This window comes from Cebus imitator, unplaced genomic scaffold (assembly GCF_001604975.1).
Source record: "Cebus imitator isolate Cc_AM_T3 unplaced genomic scaffold, Cebus_imitator-1.0 Scaffold438, whole genome shotgun sequence".
Classification (NCBI taxonomy): Eukaryota; Metazoa; Chordata; class Mammalia; order Primates; family Cebidae; genus Cebus; species Cebus imitator.
The window spans coordinates 1,355,956-1,371,774 of NW_016107753.1; the positions used below are offsets into that span (position 1 = coordinate 1,355,956).

General features: G+C 35.3%; 1 protein-coding gene across 1 annotated transcript in view; it reads right to left on the minus strand.

The window, feature by feature from the left end:
* The window catches only part of FOLH1B (folate hydrolase 1B), a 60,442-nt gene that overhangs the window by 5,304 nt on the left and 39,319 nt on the right, over positions 1-15,819 (minus strand). The window contains exons 13-17 of the mRNA XM_017510395.1: positions 13,331-13,398; positions 4,448-4,539; positions 3,200-3,290; positions 1,961-2,225; positions 1,581-1,662 (exon numbers count right to left, since the gene is read on the minus strand). Coding sequence (XP_017365884.1) covers positions 1,581-1,662; positions 1,961-2,225; positions 3,200-3,290; positions 4,448-4,539; positions 13,331-13,398 — 598 coding nt within the window. The remainder of the gene's footprint in view (positions 1-1,580; positions 1,663-1,960; positions 2,226-3,199; positions 3,291-4,447; positions 4,540-13,330; positions 13,399-15,819) is intronic.

The window sequence follows — 15,819 nt, forward strand, 5'->3', positions numbered from 1 at the left end:
CCAAGCAGTCTTTCTTTTCTAAAATTGAGACTTTTTCCTAAGAAATAATTCAAGAAATGAAAATGCTATGTCAAAGCACAGAACTCTGTGACATCTCTTTAACACTTTAGCAATATGTATCTATCTTTTTCAAAAAGGCAAAAATAATTTATAATGATATCAGAAAAGCATGGAGAGCATATGCTGCAGTGTACCAGCTACATCAATAGACACAATCAAGATTTAAATTGCTATTAATATGTTATAAGAATAAGATCACATTACCTTGATTAGTATTTCTGAATTAGGCATTAGTGAACCGCAATATTTTGCTATGTTTCTTTACAGGTGTATCTTTGACAACATTTTTTAAATTATTTGTCTTGTTTCTTACCAATATTTTCAATTTGTTCTTTTGGACTGTTTAATTCAAAAAATATTTTTATAATGCATGTATTACGCTCTTTTCACTTTTGCTGGAATATAAGTTTTCAACTTTCATTTTTCATTTGAATATTTTCATATTCTGACCATTTTAATGGTCTCAAATCTGATCACATTATTTCCCCATTGCTTCTAAACTTGGCATCTGTCTTTCAAGAAATTTTTATTTTTACTAAATAATTCTTTACACCCGTTGTTTATGTTAACATACAATGTGAAGTGGAATTCTGAATTTACTTTTATAGCAGATACTGACATAGCTTATACAATATTATGGTTGAGTAATCGTTCCCCATTGATTTTTGCTGTATGCTTTATTACTAATACTTCCTTATGTATCAATGGGCCTATTTCTAGATTATCTACCCTGATCTTTCTATGTATCCTAACATCAGCTCCTAGGGATTTGATATTTATATCATGCCATATTTAATACACAGATGTGTACCCTCAAAATTCTACTAAAAAAATTACCTTAGTATTCTCACCAAGTATTCTTCCTTCCATCTTAAATTTTTTTCAAATTTTGTTGTACTTGTGTAATCTTACACAGAATTAATTCTAAATGTTTAACATTTCCAAAATTAATAGCTTTAAAAATTTTCTATTCTGGATACATAGACTTTTGCCAGATGTAAGTGGAAATAAGGAGCTCTATATGGAGATAATGACAAAAAAAGAGGTAGAAATAAATCATGCTTTGAAAATTTAATGATCTGGCTGAGTTATGATGTACAGATACTGAAACAATGAGAGATAAAAATGAAAAAAGCTGGGGTCACACAGTGGAGGACCCTCAATGTTAAGCAGAGTATACAATAACCAATCAATTGACAGGAGGGAGAAGCTGATATTTCTGAGCAGCATAATTCCCACTCAGAATGTCGAAAATAGATCTTCTGAGATAGTGCACACTACATAGAATGTGCTAGAGTAGAAAGACAGAACACAGCAGGAAATGGCACATATATACCTATACCAAATTTCTGAACTTAAAATAAAACTAAGCAAAAAAACAGCAAGAAAATCCCAAAGTCAATTCAGCAACAGTGATGTTATTTTCCTTTTAATTATATACAATGACACACACACACACACACACACACACACACACACGTGTGTGTGTGTGTGTGTGTGTGTGTGTCTGTGGAACATACTTGCTTTTGTCAAAGTTCTGGAGTCTCCCACTGAACTTGGAAGCAATTTCTGTAAAATTCATTATTGCAGAAAAAAGCGAATCTGTAATAGAAATTGAGATCATCAAATGATTAAAGAACATAATTTCTAATGGCATTGTTCTATAGTTCCAGAAAAGGAACAATATAGAAGCCATCTTTTGTGTTTTACAAGGTATTTATATTTTTATATTGTAAGATGTGAGCATTCATAAAATGGAAAATACATTTATAGACATAAACAGAATACTGGATCACTTGAAACAGCAATCAATAATAAATGACCTAAGATAGCCCATTATATCCTGGAGATTAATAGAACCATACAGATGATGAATTTGAAAAAGGAACGGTAACATTACCAAATGACACACTGTATGTCTTCATTTCCTGTGGATATTTCCTATAAATATTGTAGAATTCATCAGCATATTTTCTTAAAACTTCAGCATAATCTCGACAATCAAAAGGGAGCACTATGGAATTGGCCAGTTCAAACACCATTCCTCCGCGAACCTGGGCCACAGTGAGGTGATATTTAAACATCGGATCATAAAACTTTTCCACCAACTCATATGTTTCATAGATGCTGTGATACAGTGGATAGCTGCTGAATTTGTTCGTTTCCTACAGAAAGAATAACAAAACACATTTCTTATAAGATAGCTTATAATAAAATGATTAGCACCACATTTACTATTCATGTTGGTAAGACTGGTCAGTGTTGGATCACACATTCAACATATAATGTGACTTTCACACATTCACAGTATATTATACTGATATGGTTTGGCTCTGTGTCCTCACCCAAACCTCACCTTGAATTATGATAATCCCCACATGTCATGGGAGAGACCAGGTGAGAGGTAAAGGAATCATGGGCAGTGTGTTTTCCTGCACTGCTCTCGTGATAGTGAATGAGTCTCATGAGGTCTGGTGATTTTATAAAGGGAAGTTTCCCTGCACGTGCTCTCTTGTTGGCTACCATGTCAGATGTAACTGCTCCTCATTTGCCTTCGGCCAGAATTGCGAGGCCTTCCCAGGCTTCACAATGTGGAACTGTGAGTCAATTAAACATCTATAAATTACACAGTCTCTGGTATGTCTTTATTAGCAGCGTGAGAACAGACTAATATATATACCATTTTTCATTTGTTTAATGACTCGTTATTTGTTTCATAATGGGAGAATAGTAAGAGATGGAAATCCAAATATACTGATTAATTTTGAATGATAATGGGGAGATGCTGATTAATTCTGAATGATAAGGAGGAGAGTGAAGTCAAAGACAATTCCTACATTTCCAACTTAAATGACTGAGTGCAGTGCCACCAAATGAAACAGGAAATATGTTTAAGGGAGTACATGGATGTTCACATTTTCAGACATGAGTATTGATACCAACTGACATTTGAATTTAGGGTAGGAACACCAGATATGAGTTATCCTATGTAGAAGTGACACTGTCAACCATTGAGACACCACCTGCGCTTTCAAATTTCTCTATTCCTCTGATGCTGGAGTCACTTTTTGGAGTCAGAATTATTCATTTAATTAAAACATATTCATAAACAATCCTGAATAATTTGAGATACACTTACCCAATTTTTAGTATATCGTACTCTGCCTGAAGCAATTCCAAGTCTTTGGAAGAACACCTCAAAATCATTTCCAGATCCCAATTTGCTAATCCTTTTAGGGATAAAATAAGAGAATTGCTTTAGAGTAATTTGTTCATTAAGTACAGATTACATGCCCATTAAGCTAAACTCCATTCTTGGTATTATAAATACAATTTTAAACATACAGTTTTAGACATGCAGCAAAAATATGAAGAGGAATATTAATTTGATCACAAAATATCTAATTCTATAAGACTATTTTGTGTAGGACTGACTGTCACATTTTGTTAAAGGTTTCTAAAGCTGGAAAACACTTTCTTTAAGATTATTTCATTTCATTTATCATATTTCATTTGTTGTACATAACAGAGTGAAAATAAGTCAACATTTTGCAGACAATTTGGACATAAATTCTGCTGTTAATATAAATAATTTGTGCTGTTGACATTGGTAATCTCAGACTACTGAGATATTTATACTTGTGTTGTTTTTGAAGACACAATTAATGTTAAAGTGATGCTTCTTTTTTTGTTACACTAAGCAAAATATTTGTTAACTATATGATATTCAGAAAAAGAATAATTACAGGGTGATGAGGTAACAAAAAATGAGAATTACTTTTTACTATTATCTCCATTACGTGTTGAGCATCCCTAATCCACAAATCTAAATTCTGTATCAAAACATCTCATGCACCCCCAAAATATATACACCTACTGTCTACTCACAAAAAATAAAGATTAGAAAATTAAAAAAAAAAAAAGGAAAAAAAAAAAAAAAAGCTGTAAAATCCAAAAGGTTTTGAGCACCTACATGATGCTGAAAGGAAATGCTAACTGAAGCATTTCAGATTATGTATTTTGAGATTATGGATGTTCAACTGGTAATTATAATGCAAATATTCCAAAATCTGAAAAAAATCCAAAATCAAATACTTCTCCATCCCATGGATTTCATATGAGAAATGACCAATCTATATAATCTGTTGAAATGTACCATATGTATATATTACATATTCTAAAGAGAAATCATGTTTTGATGTCCTGCAGATTTAACTGTAAAACACACAATAATATTTGATTTGTGAACCAAAGGAATGCTCTTCCTTCATCAGATTTTAGACCATTTTGAAAGGTATTTTTTCACTTAATGATTGAAAGAAAATACGCTTTTATTTTCAAAACAATCCCACACTGAATTCAATGGAAATTTCATTTGTTTGCTCACCTGGGTATGCCACTGAAGTCGGGGGAAGGACTTTTTTTATTCCAGCTTTCATAAAGAGATTTGCCTTCAAAGTCTTCATCAGGGCTTTTCAGCTATATAAATTAAAAGAGAAAAAAAAAAAGAATGCTTCTAACTCAGATATATTAAAAACTAAATGTCCATTAATCAAAAGTGAATAACTAAGCCAGAGTTCAGCAAAAACAAGGATGCTATCCACACATTAGCAGTCATTAAGAATTATAATACATTTCTGACAAATGGGAATATACTAATGTTATTATATATAGGTTGAACTATATTATAAAAATAAATGTATGAAGTACATAGCATAAACAGGCTACACCAAATTCATACCAAGCCATTGTCTTTAGATGAATGGCATAGCATATGATCTTTCTGTTCATTTTTCTTATTTAAAAGAGACTACACTCAAAACGATTTCTCCTCTCACAGCAAAGAAAATAAAAAGAAGCAAGCTGGTTAAGGAAAAGCATTCATTTTAATATTGTTTCTTGCCAGTAGAGTTGCCAAAGTCATTCAATAATATATAATAAACTATAATGTGATTGAAATTTTATTTAGTTAATTTTTTATTGTAATTGTGTTAAACACGGGGATTAAAATACATGTTCTGGTTTTGCAGATGGGAAACCTAAGGGAGCAAAACATGACCTGTTAATGAATTTGAGGCTCAGAGCGATAGAAGTTGTGCCAAAAATATTTAGCAAGCTAAACTAATTAATGTCCCGTAGTTATTTACAGGTAACTGAACAACATAAGGTTTAAAATATTTTTATTTTATATTTAACTAAAATCATATGTATTATTTTTCGACGAATACAATTCAAAAAGCTTATAGAAAACCTGTAGAATTTAAGATATTTTGTAGATGACAGGGATATAGAGATTAGCAAGACATACAGCATGCTCTCTACTAGTGGGGACTATAAGTAAAAATGTAAAATTCAATGAGCTAGGTAATTTAATAGAAATACATGCAGAGTTCTATGGGAACACAAACTGTGTTTATATAAGCATAGGGAGTGAGTAAGCAATCAACATCTTAATTCATAAAACATGGATAAATAAAACAACAAAATAATTTCACTCAAGTTTACATTTACACAAAGCTTTGAAATAAGAGACAGTACAACTTAATTTATTCTAAGAAGTATACATTTGAAACAGTGTAAAACTATATTACTAAATGTTAGGTTATTCACAAAAATGTAAAATAGTACAAATCACTCTCCCAAATCAAAGTAAAACAAAACCAATAATTCTTAAGCATCACATAATTTTAAACCTGACTTGGAGGATAATGTTTTGCAATTGTCACTGGGTGTCACCAATCCAGGTAGTAAACAAAAATAACTTCCAAGCTTCCTAGCATTTATCTTAAATTACACAAATGCCAGCAATTACCTTAAATACTAAGTTTCAGATATTTAAATTTTTATATGTTCCATGGCAACTGATTTATAAGGTAAGACAAATGATAGAGTTCTTAGTTAACTAGGTGATTATATATTTTCAAATTCATTTTTTATCTTAGGATACGTTATATAACTAAATTTCATTCTTCTTTTTAACTTTTTTTTAAGTTAAGGAGCACAAGTGCAGGTTTGTAATATAGGTAAACTTGCATCATGGGGGTTTGTTGTACAGATTATGTCATCACCTAGGTATTAAGCCTAGCACCCATTAGTTATTTTTTATAATCCGCTCTCTCTTCCCAACCTCCATCTTCCTAAAGGCCCCAGTGTGTGTTAATTCCCTCTGTGTCAATATGCTCTCATCATTAAGCTCCCATGTATAAGTAAGAAGATGTAGTATTTGGTTTTCTGTTCCTTCATTAGTTTGCTAAGAATAACAGCCTCCGGCTCCATCCATGTCCCTGCAAAGGACATGATCTCATTCGTTTATATGGCTGCATAATATTCCACGGTGAATTTGTACCATATTTTCTTTATCCAATCTATCATTGACAGATATTGAGATTGATTCCATGTCTGTGCTGTTATGAATAGTGTTACAATGAACATACACAAGCATCCATCTTTATAATAGAATGATTTATACTCCTTCAAGTTTGTACCTAGTAATAAGATTATTGGGTGAAATGGAGTTTCTGTCTTTAAGTCTTTGTGGAATCATGACACTGTCTTCCACAATGGGTGAACTAATTTACACTCTCACCAATAGTGTATAAACATTCCTTTTTTTGACACAACCTCTCCAGAATCTGTTATTTTTTTGCGTTTTTAATAATAGTCATTCTGACTAGTTTTAGATGATATCTCATTGTAGTTTCGATTTGTATTTCTCTAATGATCAGAGATGTTGAGGTTTTTTCATGTTTCTTGACCACACATATGTCTCTTTTTGAAAAGTGTTCATGTCCTTTGTCCACTTTTTAATAGTATTGTGTGTTTTATATTGTAAATTTGTTTAAGTTAATTATAGATGCTGGATATTAGACCTTTGTCAGATGCATAGTTTGTAAAAATATTTCCCATTCTATAGGTTGTCTGTTTACCCTGTTGACTGTTTTTTGGTGGCGGTGGTGGTGTTTTGTTTTTTGTTTGTTAGTTCATTTGCTGCTCAGAAACTCTTTTGTTTAATTTTATACCAGTTGTCAATTTTTGCTTTTGTTGCAATTGTTCTTGGCATCTTCATCATGAAACCTTTGCTCATGCCTATATCCTGAATGATATTAACTATGTTTTCTTCTAGTGTTTTTATAGTTTCAGGTTTTTCATAAGTGTTTCACCCACGTTGAGTTAATTTTTGTATACAATGTAAAAAAGTGGTCCAATTTCAACCTTCTGTATATGGCTAGCCAATTATCTCAGCACCATTTATTGAGTAGGGCATTCTTTCCCCATTGTTTTTCATCGGGTTTGTCAAAAATCAAATAGTTGTAGGTGTGCAGTCTTATTTCTTGGTTCTCTATTCTATTCCATTGGTCTATGTGTCTGTCTTTGTACCAATACCATGCTGTTTTGGTTACTGTAGCCTCATAGTATAGTTTGATGCCTCCAGGTTTGTTCTTTTTGCTTAGAATTGCCTGGGTATGCAGGCCTTTTTTTTTGTTTGTTTGTTTGTTTTAATCTATTCGTCTCTTAATGGATCCATATGAATTTTAAAATAGATTTTTCTAATTCTGTGAAGAATGTCAATGATAGTTTAATAGGAATAGCACTGAATCTATAAATTACTTTGGGCAATATGACCATTTTAATGATATTGATTCTTCCTATTCATGAGCAGGGAATTATTTTCCATTTATTTGTGCCATCTCTGATTTCTTAGAGCAGTGGTTTGTAGTTCTCCTTGTAGCATCTTTCACCTCCTGAGTTATCTGTATTTCTAGGTATTTTATTCTTTTTGTGGTAATTGTGAATGTGTGTTAATTTTTGACTTGTCTCTTGGCTTGCCTATTGCTCGTATATAGAAATGCTAGCAATTTTTGCAAATCAATTTTGTATCCTGATACTGCTGAAGTTGCTTATCAGTTTAAGAAGCTTTTGGGCTTTGACAATGGTATTTCCTGGATATAAAATCATGCCATCTGCAAACAGGAAGAGTTTGACCTCTTCTTTTATTATTTGAATGAACTTTATTTCTTTTTTTTTTTTGCCTGATTACCCTGGCCAGCACTTCCAGTACTATATTGAATAGGAGTGAGAAGAGAGGGCACCCTTATTTTGTGCTGGTTTTGAAAGGGACTGCTTCCAGCTTTGGCCCATTCAGTATGATGTTGACTGTTGGTTTATCATATATGGCTCTTATTATTTTGAGGTATATTCCTTCAATACCGAGTTTAGTGATAGTTTTTAACATGAAGAGATGTTCAATTTTATTGAAAGCTTTTTTCTTCATTTATTGAGATAATTATGTGGTTTTTGCTTGCAGTTCTGCCTATGTGATGAATCACATTTACTGATCTGCATATGTTGAATTAAACTTGCATCCCTGAGATGAAGTCTACTCAATTGTGGTGGATAAGCTTTTTAATGTGCTGCTGGATTCAATTTGCCAGTATTTTGTTGAGGTTTTTTGCATCAGTGTTCATGAAAAATATTGGCCTGAATCTTTTTGTGGTGTTGTTGTATCTTTGCCAGTTTTTGGTATCAGGATGATGCTGGCCTCACAGATTAGTGAAAGAGGAGTATCCCCTCCTAATTATTTTTAAATAGTTTCAGTACAAATAGTACCAGCCCTTCTTTGCACCTCTGGTAGAATTCAGCTGTGTATCCATTTGGTCCTAGACTTTTTTTGTTAGTAGGCCTCAGTTTCAGAACTCATGATTGGTCTGTTCAGGGATTCAATTTCTTTCTGGTTCAGCCTTGCGAGGGTGTATGTGTCCAGGAATTTATCCATTTCTTCTAGATTATTTTTAGTTTATATGCATAGAGGTGTTTATAATATTCTCTAATGTTTGTATTTCTGTGGGGTCAATGGTAATATTCTCATTATCATTTCTGATTGTGTTTATTTGAATCTTATCTCTTTTCTTCTTTATTAGGCTAGCTAGCAGCCTATTTTATTAATTTTTTCAAAAAATCACCTCCTGGATTTGTTAATTTTTGAAGGGTTTTTCATGTCTCCATCACATTCAGTTCAGCTGTGGTCTTGGTTATTTCTTGTCTTCTGCTTAGTTTTGGGGTTTGCTTTTGTTCTCTAGAACATTAAGTTTTGATATTAGGTTGTTAACTTGAGATCTTTTTTAATGTGGGCATTTAGTGCTATAAACTTCCCTTTTAATTCTGCCTTAGCTGTGGTCCCAGAGATTCTGGTACGTTATCTTTGTTCTCATCAGTTTCAAAGAACTTCTTGATTTCTACTTTTATCTCATTATATGCCCACAAGTCATTCAGGAGCAGATTATTAAATTTCCATGGAATTGTATAGTTTTGAGTGAATTTTTTACTCTTGATTTTGAATTTGATTGCATGGTGGTACAAGATACGTTTTTTTATTTCAGTTATCTTGCTTTTGCTGATGAGTGTTTTACTTCCAATTATGTGATCAATTTTAGAGTAAGTGCCATGGATTGATGAGATGAGTGTATATTCTGTTGTTTTTTTGGTGGAGAGTTCTATAGATATCTATCAGGTCCATTTGATTAAGTGCTCAGTTCAGGTCCTAAATATCTGTTAATTTTATGTCTTGAAAATTAATTAATATTTTTAATAGGCTGCTAAAGTCTACCATTATTATTGTGTGAGAATCTAAGTCTCTTTGAAGGTCTCTAAGAACTTGTTTTATTAATCTGGTTGCTCCTGTGTTATGTGCATATATATTTAGGACAGTTAGCTCTTGTTGAACTTAATTCGTTACCATTATGCTCTTCTTTGTCTTTTTTGAGCTTTGTTGGTTTAAAGTCTGTTTTGTCAGAAACTAAGATTGCAACCCCTCCATTTTTCTGTTTTTAATTTGCTTGGTAGATTTTCCTTCATCTATTTATTTTGACCTATGTGTCATTGCATGTGAGATGGATCTCTTGAAGACAGGGTACCAATAGGTCCTGGCTGTTTATCCAGCTTGTCACTCTATGTCCTTTAATTGGTGCATTTAGCCCATTTACATTTAAGATTAGTATTGATATGTGTGGATTTGATCCTGTCATCATGATGTTATCTGGTTATTTTTCAGACTTACGTGATTGCTTTACAGTGTCACTGATCTGTGTACTTCAATGTGTTTTTTGCAGTGGCTGGTGACAGTCTTTCCTTTCCATATTTAGTGCTTCTGTCAAGAGCTCTTCTAAGATGGAACTGGTGGTAACAAATTCCCTCAGCATTTGCTTGTCTTAAAAGGATCTTATTTCTCCTTCACTTATAAAGCTTAGTTTGGTTTGGTGAAATATGAAATTCTGGATTGGATTATTTTTTTTCTAAGAATGTTAGAAAAACATTGGCCTCAATCTCTTCTGGCCTGTAGGGTTTCAGCTGAGGAGTCCACAGTCAGTCTGATGCGCTTCCCTTTGTAGGTGAACTGGCCTTTCCCTCTAGCTGCCTTTAACATTTTTTCTTTCATTTTGCCCTTGGAGAATCTGATGATTTTGTCTTGGGGATGATCTCATGGAGTATCTTATTGGGGTTCTCTAACTTTCCTGAATTTGAATGTTGGCCTATCTAGCTATGTTGGGAAAGTTCTCGTGGATTATATCCTGAAATAACTTTTCCATGTTGTTTCCACTCTACCCATCTCTTTCAAGTATACCCGTCAATCATAGATTCAGTCTCTTTACATGATCATGTATTTCTCAGGGGTTTTGTTCATTTCTCTTTCAAGTATACCCCTCAATCATAGATTCAGTATCTTTACATGATCACATATTTCTCAGGGGTTTTGTTCATTTCTCTTTCAAGTATACCCATCAGTCATAGATTCAGTCTCTTTACATGATCACATATTTCTCAGGGGTTTTGTTCATTCCTTTTTCTCTATTCTTGTATGCCTGTATTATTGCAGAAAGACAGTCTTCCAGCCCCTAAGATTCTTTCCTTCACTATGTTGCTATGTCTATGTTGCTATTAATACTTGTGATTGCGTTGTGAAATTCCTGCACTCTTTTCAGCTCTCTTACGTTGCCTACATTCTTCTCTCTATACTGGCTATTTTGACTGTCAGTTCCTGCAATGTTTTATCATGATTTTTATCTTCCTAGAATTGGGTTACAACACACTCCTTTAGCCATTCCACTCTTTAGGCTTTGGAGAGTTCAGGCAACTAGAGGAGGAAGCAACTGTCTCTATCCATATTTGAATTCTACTCCTGTCATTTCAGGCATCTCAACCTCAGCCCAGTTCTGAACCCTTGCTCTAGAAGTGGAGGAATCTGGAGGAATAAAGGCACTCTGGCATTTTGAGTTTTCAGTGTTCTTGTACTGATCTTTTCTCATCTTTGTGGGCTTATCTGTCTTCAATCTTTGAGGTTGGTGACCTTTGGAGAGGTCTTTTTCTTTTTTGTTTTAAACAGTCTGGCCAATTTTCTGCATGATTGCTGTGTTATGCTGGGGTCCACTCTAATCCCTAGTTGCCTCAGATATTACAGTACCTGGAGGAATCATCAGTGAAGGCTGTGAAACAGCAAAGATGGCAGCCTGCTCCTTACTCTGAGAGCTCCATCCCAGGGAGTTATAGGCATGTTACCAGCCTGAACAGACCTGTAGGAGTTGGCTGGAAACCATATTGGGAAATCTCACTCAGACAAAAAAAAAAAAAAAAAAAAGGATCAGGGGCTTAGTTTAAAAAGTAGTCTGGCCATGTTTTTGTAGAGCAGCTGTGCTATGGTGGGGGTCCACTTCAGCTCTTGGTTGCCTTGGACACTCCAAAGTCTGAAACCTGGGATGACGAAGTCACCCAAATAGCAAAGATGGTAGTTTGCCTCTCCTACTGGGAGCTCCATCCCAGGGTGTCCTAAAACCTCTGTCAGCCAGAGAACACCACTGGGGGTAGCCAGAAATCCTGGTTGGGAGGCTCCACCCAGTGATGAGGAATGCAGTGAGGGGACCTGCTTTATAAAGCAGTCTGGCCATATTTTTGTGGGGCCACTGTGCTGTGCTGGGGTACTGCTTCCACCCCTAGTCGCCTGAACTCTCCAAAGCCTAAAGACTGGAATGGCTAAGTCACCCAAACAGCAAAGATGGCAGCCCACCCCTCCACCCACCACCCCGCCCCCCACTCCCACCACCACCCAGTGCTCTGTCCCGAGTAGGCGCAACTCTGTTACCAGTGACTGGCTGAAAATCCAAACAGTAGGCCTTATCCTGTAAGGTGCTGTGGAATTGCGGCCTGCAGACCATTGCTTTTCAGGCCCCTGAATTCAGCCTCTTTTTTCATAGGTATGTATGGGTGTCTAATCTCCTGCTTTTGTGGGAGTTGCAGCTACTTCTGCATGAAGCCTGGAAAGCTGCAGTATCCAAAGCTCCTGGGTCTCTGTTACATGTGTGAGTGGCTCTTCTGCCAAGATTCCATGCAGCTCTGTGTGTCAGACTGAAGGACCTGGTAGAGTGGGTTCACGAGTTGCAAAGATCCACAGAAAAAGCATGGCTTCCTGGGTTTTCACATTCACTCATCATTTCCCGGGGCAGGGGAGGTTTCCTTGACTCCATGTCTTTCCCAAATGGGTGGTCATACTGCCTTGCTTTTCTCCATTTTCCTTGGGTCGGGTTGTTTCCTTCATTAGTCCCATTGTGAGTGCCTGGATGTTTGAGTTGAAGGTGCTGTATTTACTTGCCCTTCCCATTTCTCTTTGTGAGAGCCACACATCATAACTGCTTCTAGTCAGTCGTCTTGGCCATTCCTCCGTTCCATTCTTTTGAAACCAAAGCTTAATGACATTTAAATTTTATTTATAATCCCTATCTGAAAAAATATAATTATGGTCTCACCTAGCCTCTCTCCCTGGAAGCCAGCAGCTGGTATTTTTATGAATATTCTTTCTCAATCAATTAGAGCATTTAACGATTCCTGTGTCCTGAATTGATTGGTATTGCTATACTGAAGAGTATAAACACGTTTTTAAATTAAGGAGTTCAGCCATAGGATCAAGTCTTGGTTCAGCTACTGTACAAGTTGTGTGTGACTTTGGTGGCCAATGTTCTTTGAGCTCGGTTTCACTGTTTTAAGAATGGAGGTGGTAGACATAATGCTACTCATGGGCCACCTGACAGTGGTGTGGTGAGAAATGAGGAAACCTGTGTCAACAGTCTACTAGATGTGATGGTCTATGGTGATGTGATGTCATATTTGTTATATGAAAAGAAGACAAGAAGTTAGAAAACAACATCCGTGTTTATCATAATAATACCTCAAGAAAACACCATAGGTAGAGCTTGAATTTTGATAAATTATATGTAATTATTTTTACCTCTTTTGTTAGGTTGTATACCAAGCTGTACATTAGTGGTGTACAATCAACTCTCAGAGTGTAGTTTCCTGAAAAATAAGAAAATAATAGATTTTAAACTTTAATTTCTTTCTGTTATGATTTTCTTCAAGGACCACTACTAACTCCCTAGCCAGAATGATTGTTGTAAAACCTGATTTTAACTCTAACTCTCCAATGGCTTCCCATCTAACTCTGTAAAGTCCGTCATCCTCACCATGGCCCACAGTGCCATATATGAAACCACCCCAGGTCACCTCTCAAAATCTGCATTTCACATTCCACCCAAAAATATTCCCTCAGCATCTTTGCACACACTGTCCTTTCAGCCTGGAACAGTATTCTGCATTATATCTGCAAGACTTACTACTCCTCTGATCTCATGTCATGTTTTTCTGAGATATTTCCCCTGATCACCCTACCTATAATAGCACTCTCGTACCCCCTAATTTTAGCCACTCTCTCTTTCAACCTTGGCTCGTATTTTTCCACATTACTCATCTATTTAACCTAAAACATACTAAGTACTTGTCTTTTTATTATCAGCGCTCCCACTAGACAATCCCACAGGAGAAGTTGCACTCTTTTGTTTGCTTCCACAGCGCAGAGCTTAGCACGATCCCAGAATTCAGCATTTAACTAATCAGTATTTGTCGTGACAATGAATTTGTGAGCCAGGTGCTCTTCTTAGAGCTGCAGTCCCCATTCCTCAGGAGGTCTAGGGCTGATGGGTGTGGCAATGAAGTGAAGCAGCCAGGAGAGGAGTTCTTGGGAAGCTAAGAGAGTGCAGGGAGGGGCTGCTGACTGGGAGGAATTTCGGGGTAAAGGATTCAAGACAACTTCACAAACTTTGAGGAGGGAACTCTTGAACTGAGTTTCCTAGAACCAGAAAAACACAGTTGGGTGGGGTTGGCGGGGTGGGAATGTATTTGCAGCTAAGGGCATAGCCTGTGCAAATGCCCATAAATGTAAATGCACAGAAAACTCTCAGAGGATGGCAACCAGCTTTTATCCCAAAGCCTCAGATCCATGTTTGAGAACAACAAAAGTTGAGGCTTTAAAAATAGTGACATCTTCACAGAATTGTTTATGGAACTTAAGCATTTAATTTTAGAATTCTAAAATTCATCTGGAAGAATAAATATGTAGAAACAGCCAATGTAATTTTTCAAACAGAAGTGCTTATAAGAGTGGAAATGTTTACAAGGGGGAATAGTTTGGCAGCATTTATTACAATCTGTAAGAGTGGAAATGTTTATAAGGGGAAATAGTTTGGCAACATTGATTACAATTTAAACGCACACATTCTAGACCAAACAAATATAGCTTTCTTCCCTCTCTTCACATTACATGAGAAAAGCATGCAAATAAAAGAATATTTACAACAAACTGAAGCAATCTGACCAGCAGCTACAGAATTGACACAGAAATTGTCCTAGTGAATACAAAGTAGAAGATTTTTGTTGTCTGGTGGTAGTGCTTGTTTTTGAAGGGAAACAGAGCTGTCTGCTGACATGGAAAGTGTTTCATGTGTTGCTGAATGCAAAAGGCATGATGTATAAGGTGGTGGGAGGCAATAGAGTATAGTAGTTAGAAGGATAAAGTTGGAACAGACCAGCCTGATTTGGGTCTAAGCTCAATCCTTCACTAGCTGTGTGACCTTGGGAAAGTTACTTAATCTCTCTGAGTGTCAGTTTCTTCTTTTATGCAACAGAGATAATAAAAGTATTTACCTACTTATCTCAGAGGGTTATTGTGAATACTAAATAATATTTTTACATGTAAAGCACCTGAGATAGCACCCACTACACTGTTGGTACTTTGTGGAGCTAAATATTATATATTAATGTCAACATGATGGAAACATCCAACACTGAGGACAGTAGCACCTTTGGAGAGAGGACTAAGTTTGAGAGTGGTTTGCATTGCGGAGTTTTGCTTTATTTGTCAAATTTACATTTTAACATTAGAAATTTCAGAATGTATTATTCTTTGTATTGAGAAAGAAATATTAATACAATGTAAAATATAAAACAAAGTGAGATGACTGGTGTCCCAATCATATAGTACCTCCTGTCTTTTGTTCTTGATTTTGAAATTTATAGAGACACAATGAAGCAATTTCAAGCCAGGGATGATATAAGTAGCAAAGCCTAATCATTGTTTAAAATACATTAAAATATCCAATCTTAAAAAACTAAGGTCAACTATGATGGCAAACACCTGTTGTCCCAGCTACTTGGAAGGCTGAGGTGGGGGGATCAATTGAGCTCAGGAGTTTGAAATCACCCCGGGCAACACTACAAGATCTCATTTCAAGATAACAATAACACAATTTAAAAAAAAACTATCAATAAAGAGAACATTATTCTACATCTCAAGAAAACATATTTGGAGTATTTATTCTGGGTGGGCATATATAAACATACATATATATATATATATATATATAATCTTATGTGTTTTTAGTA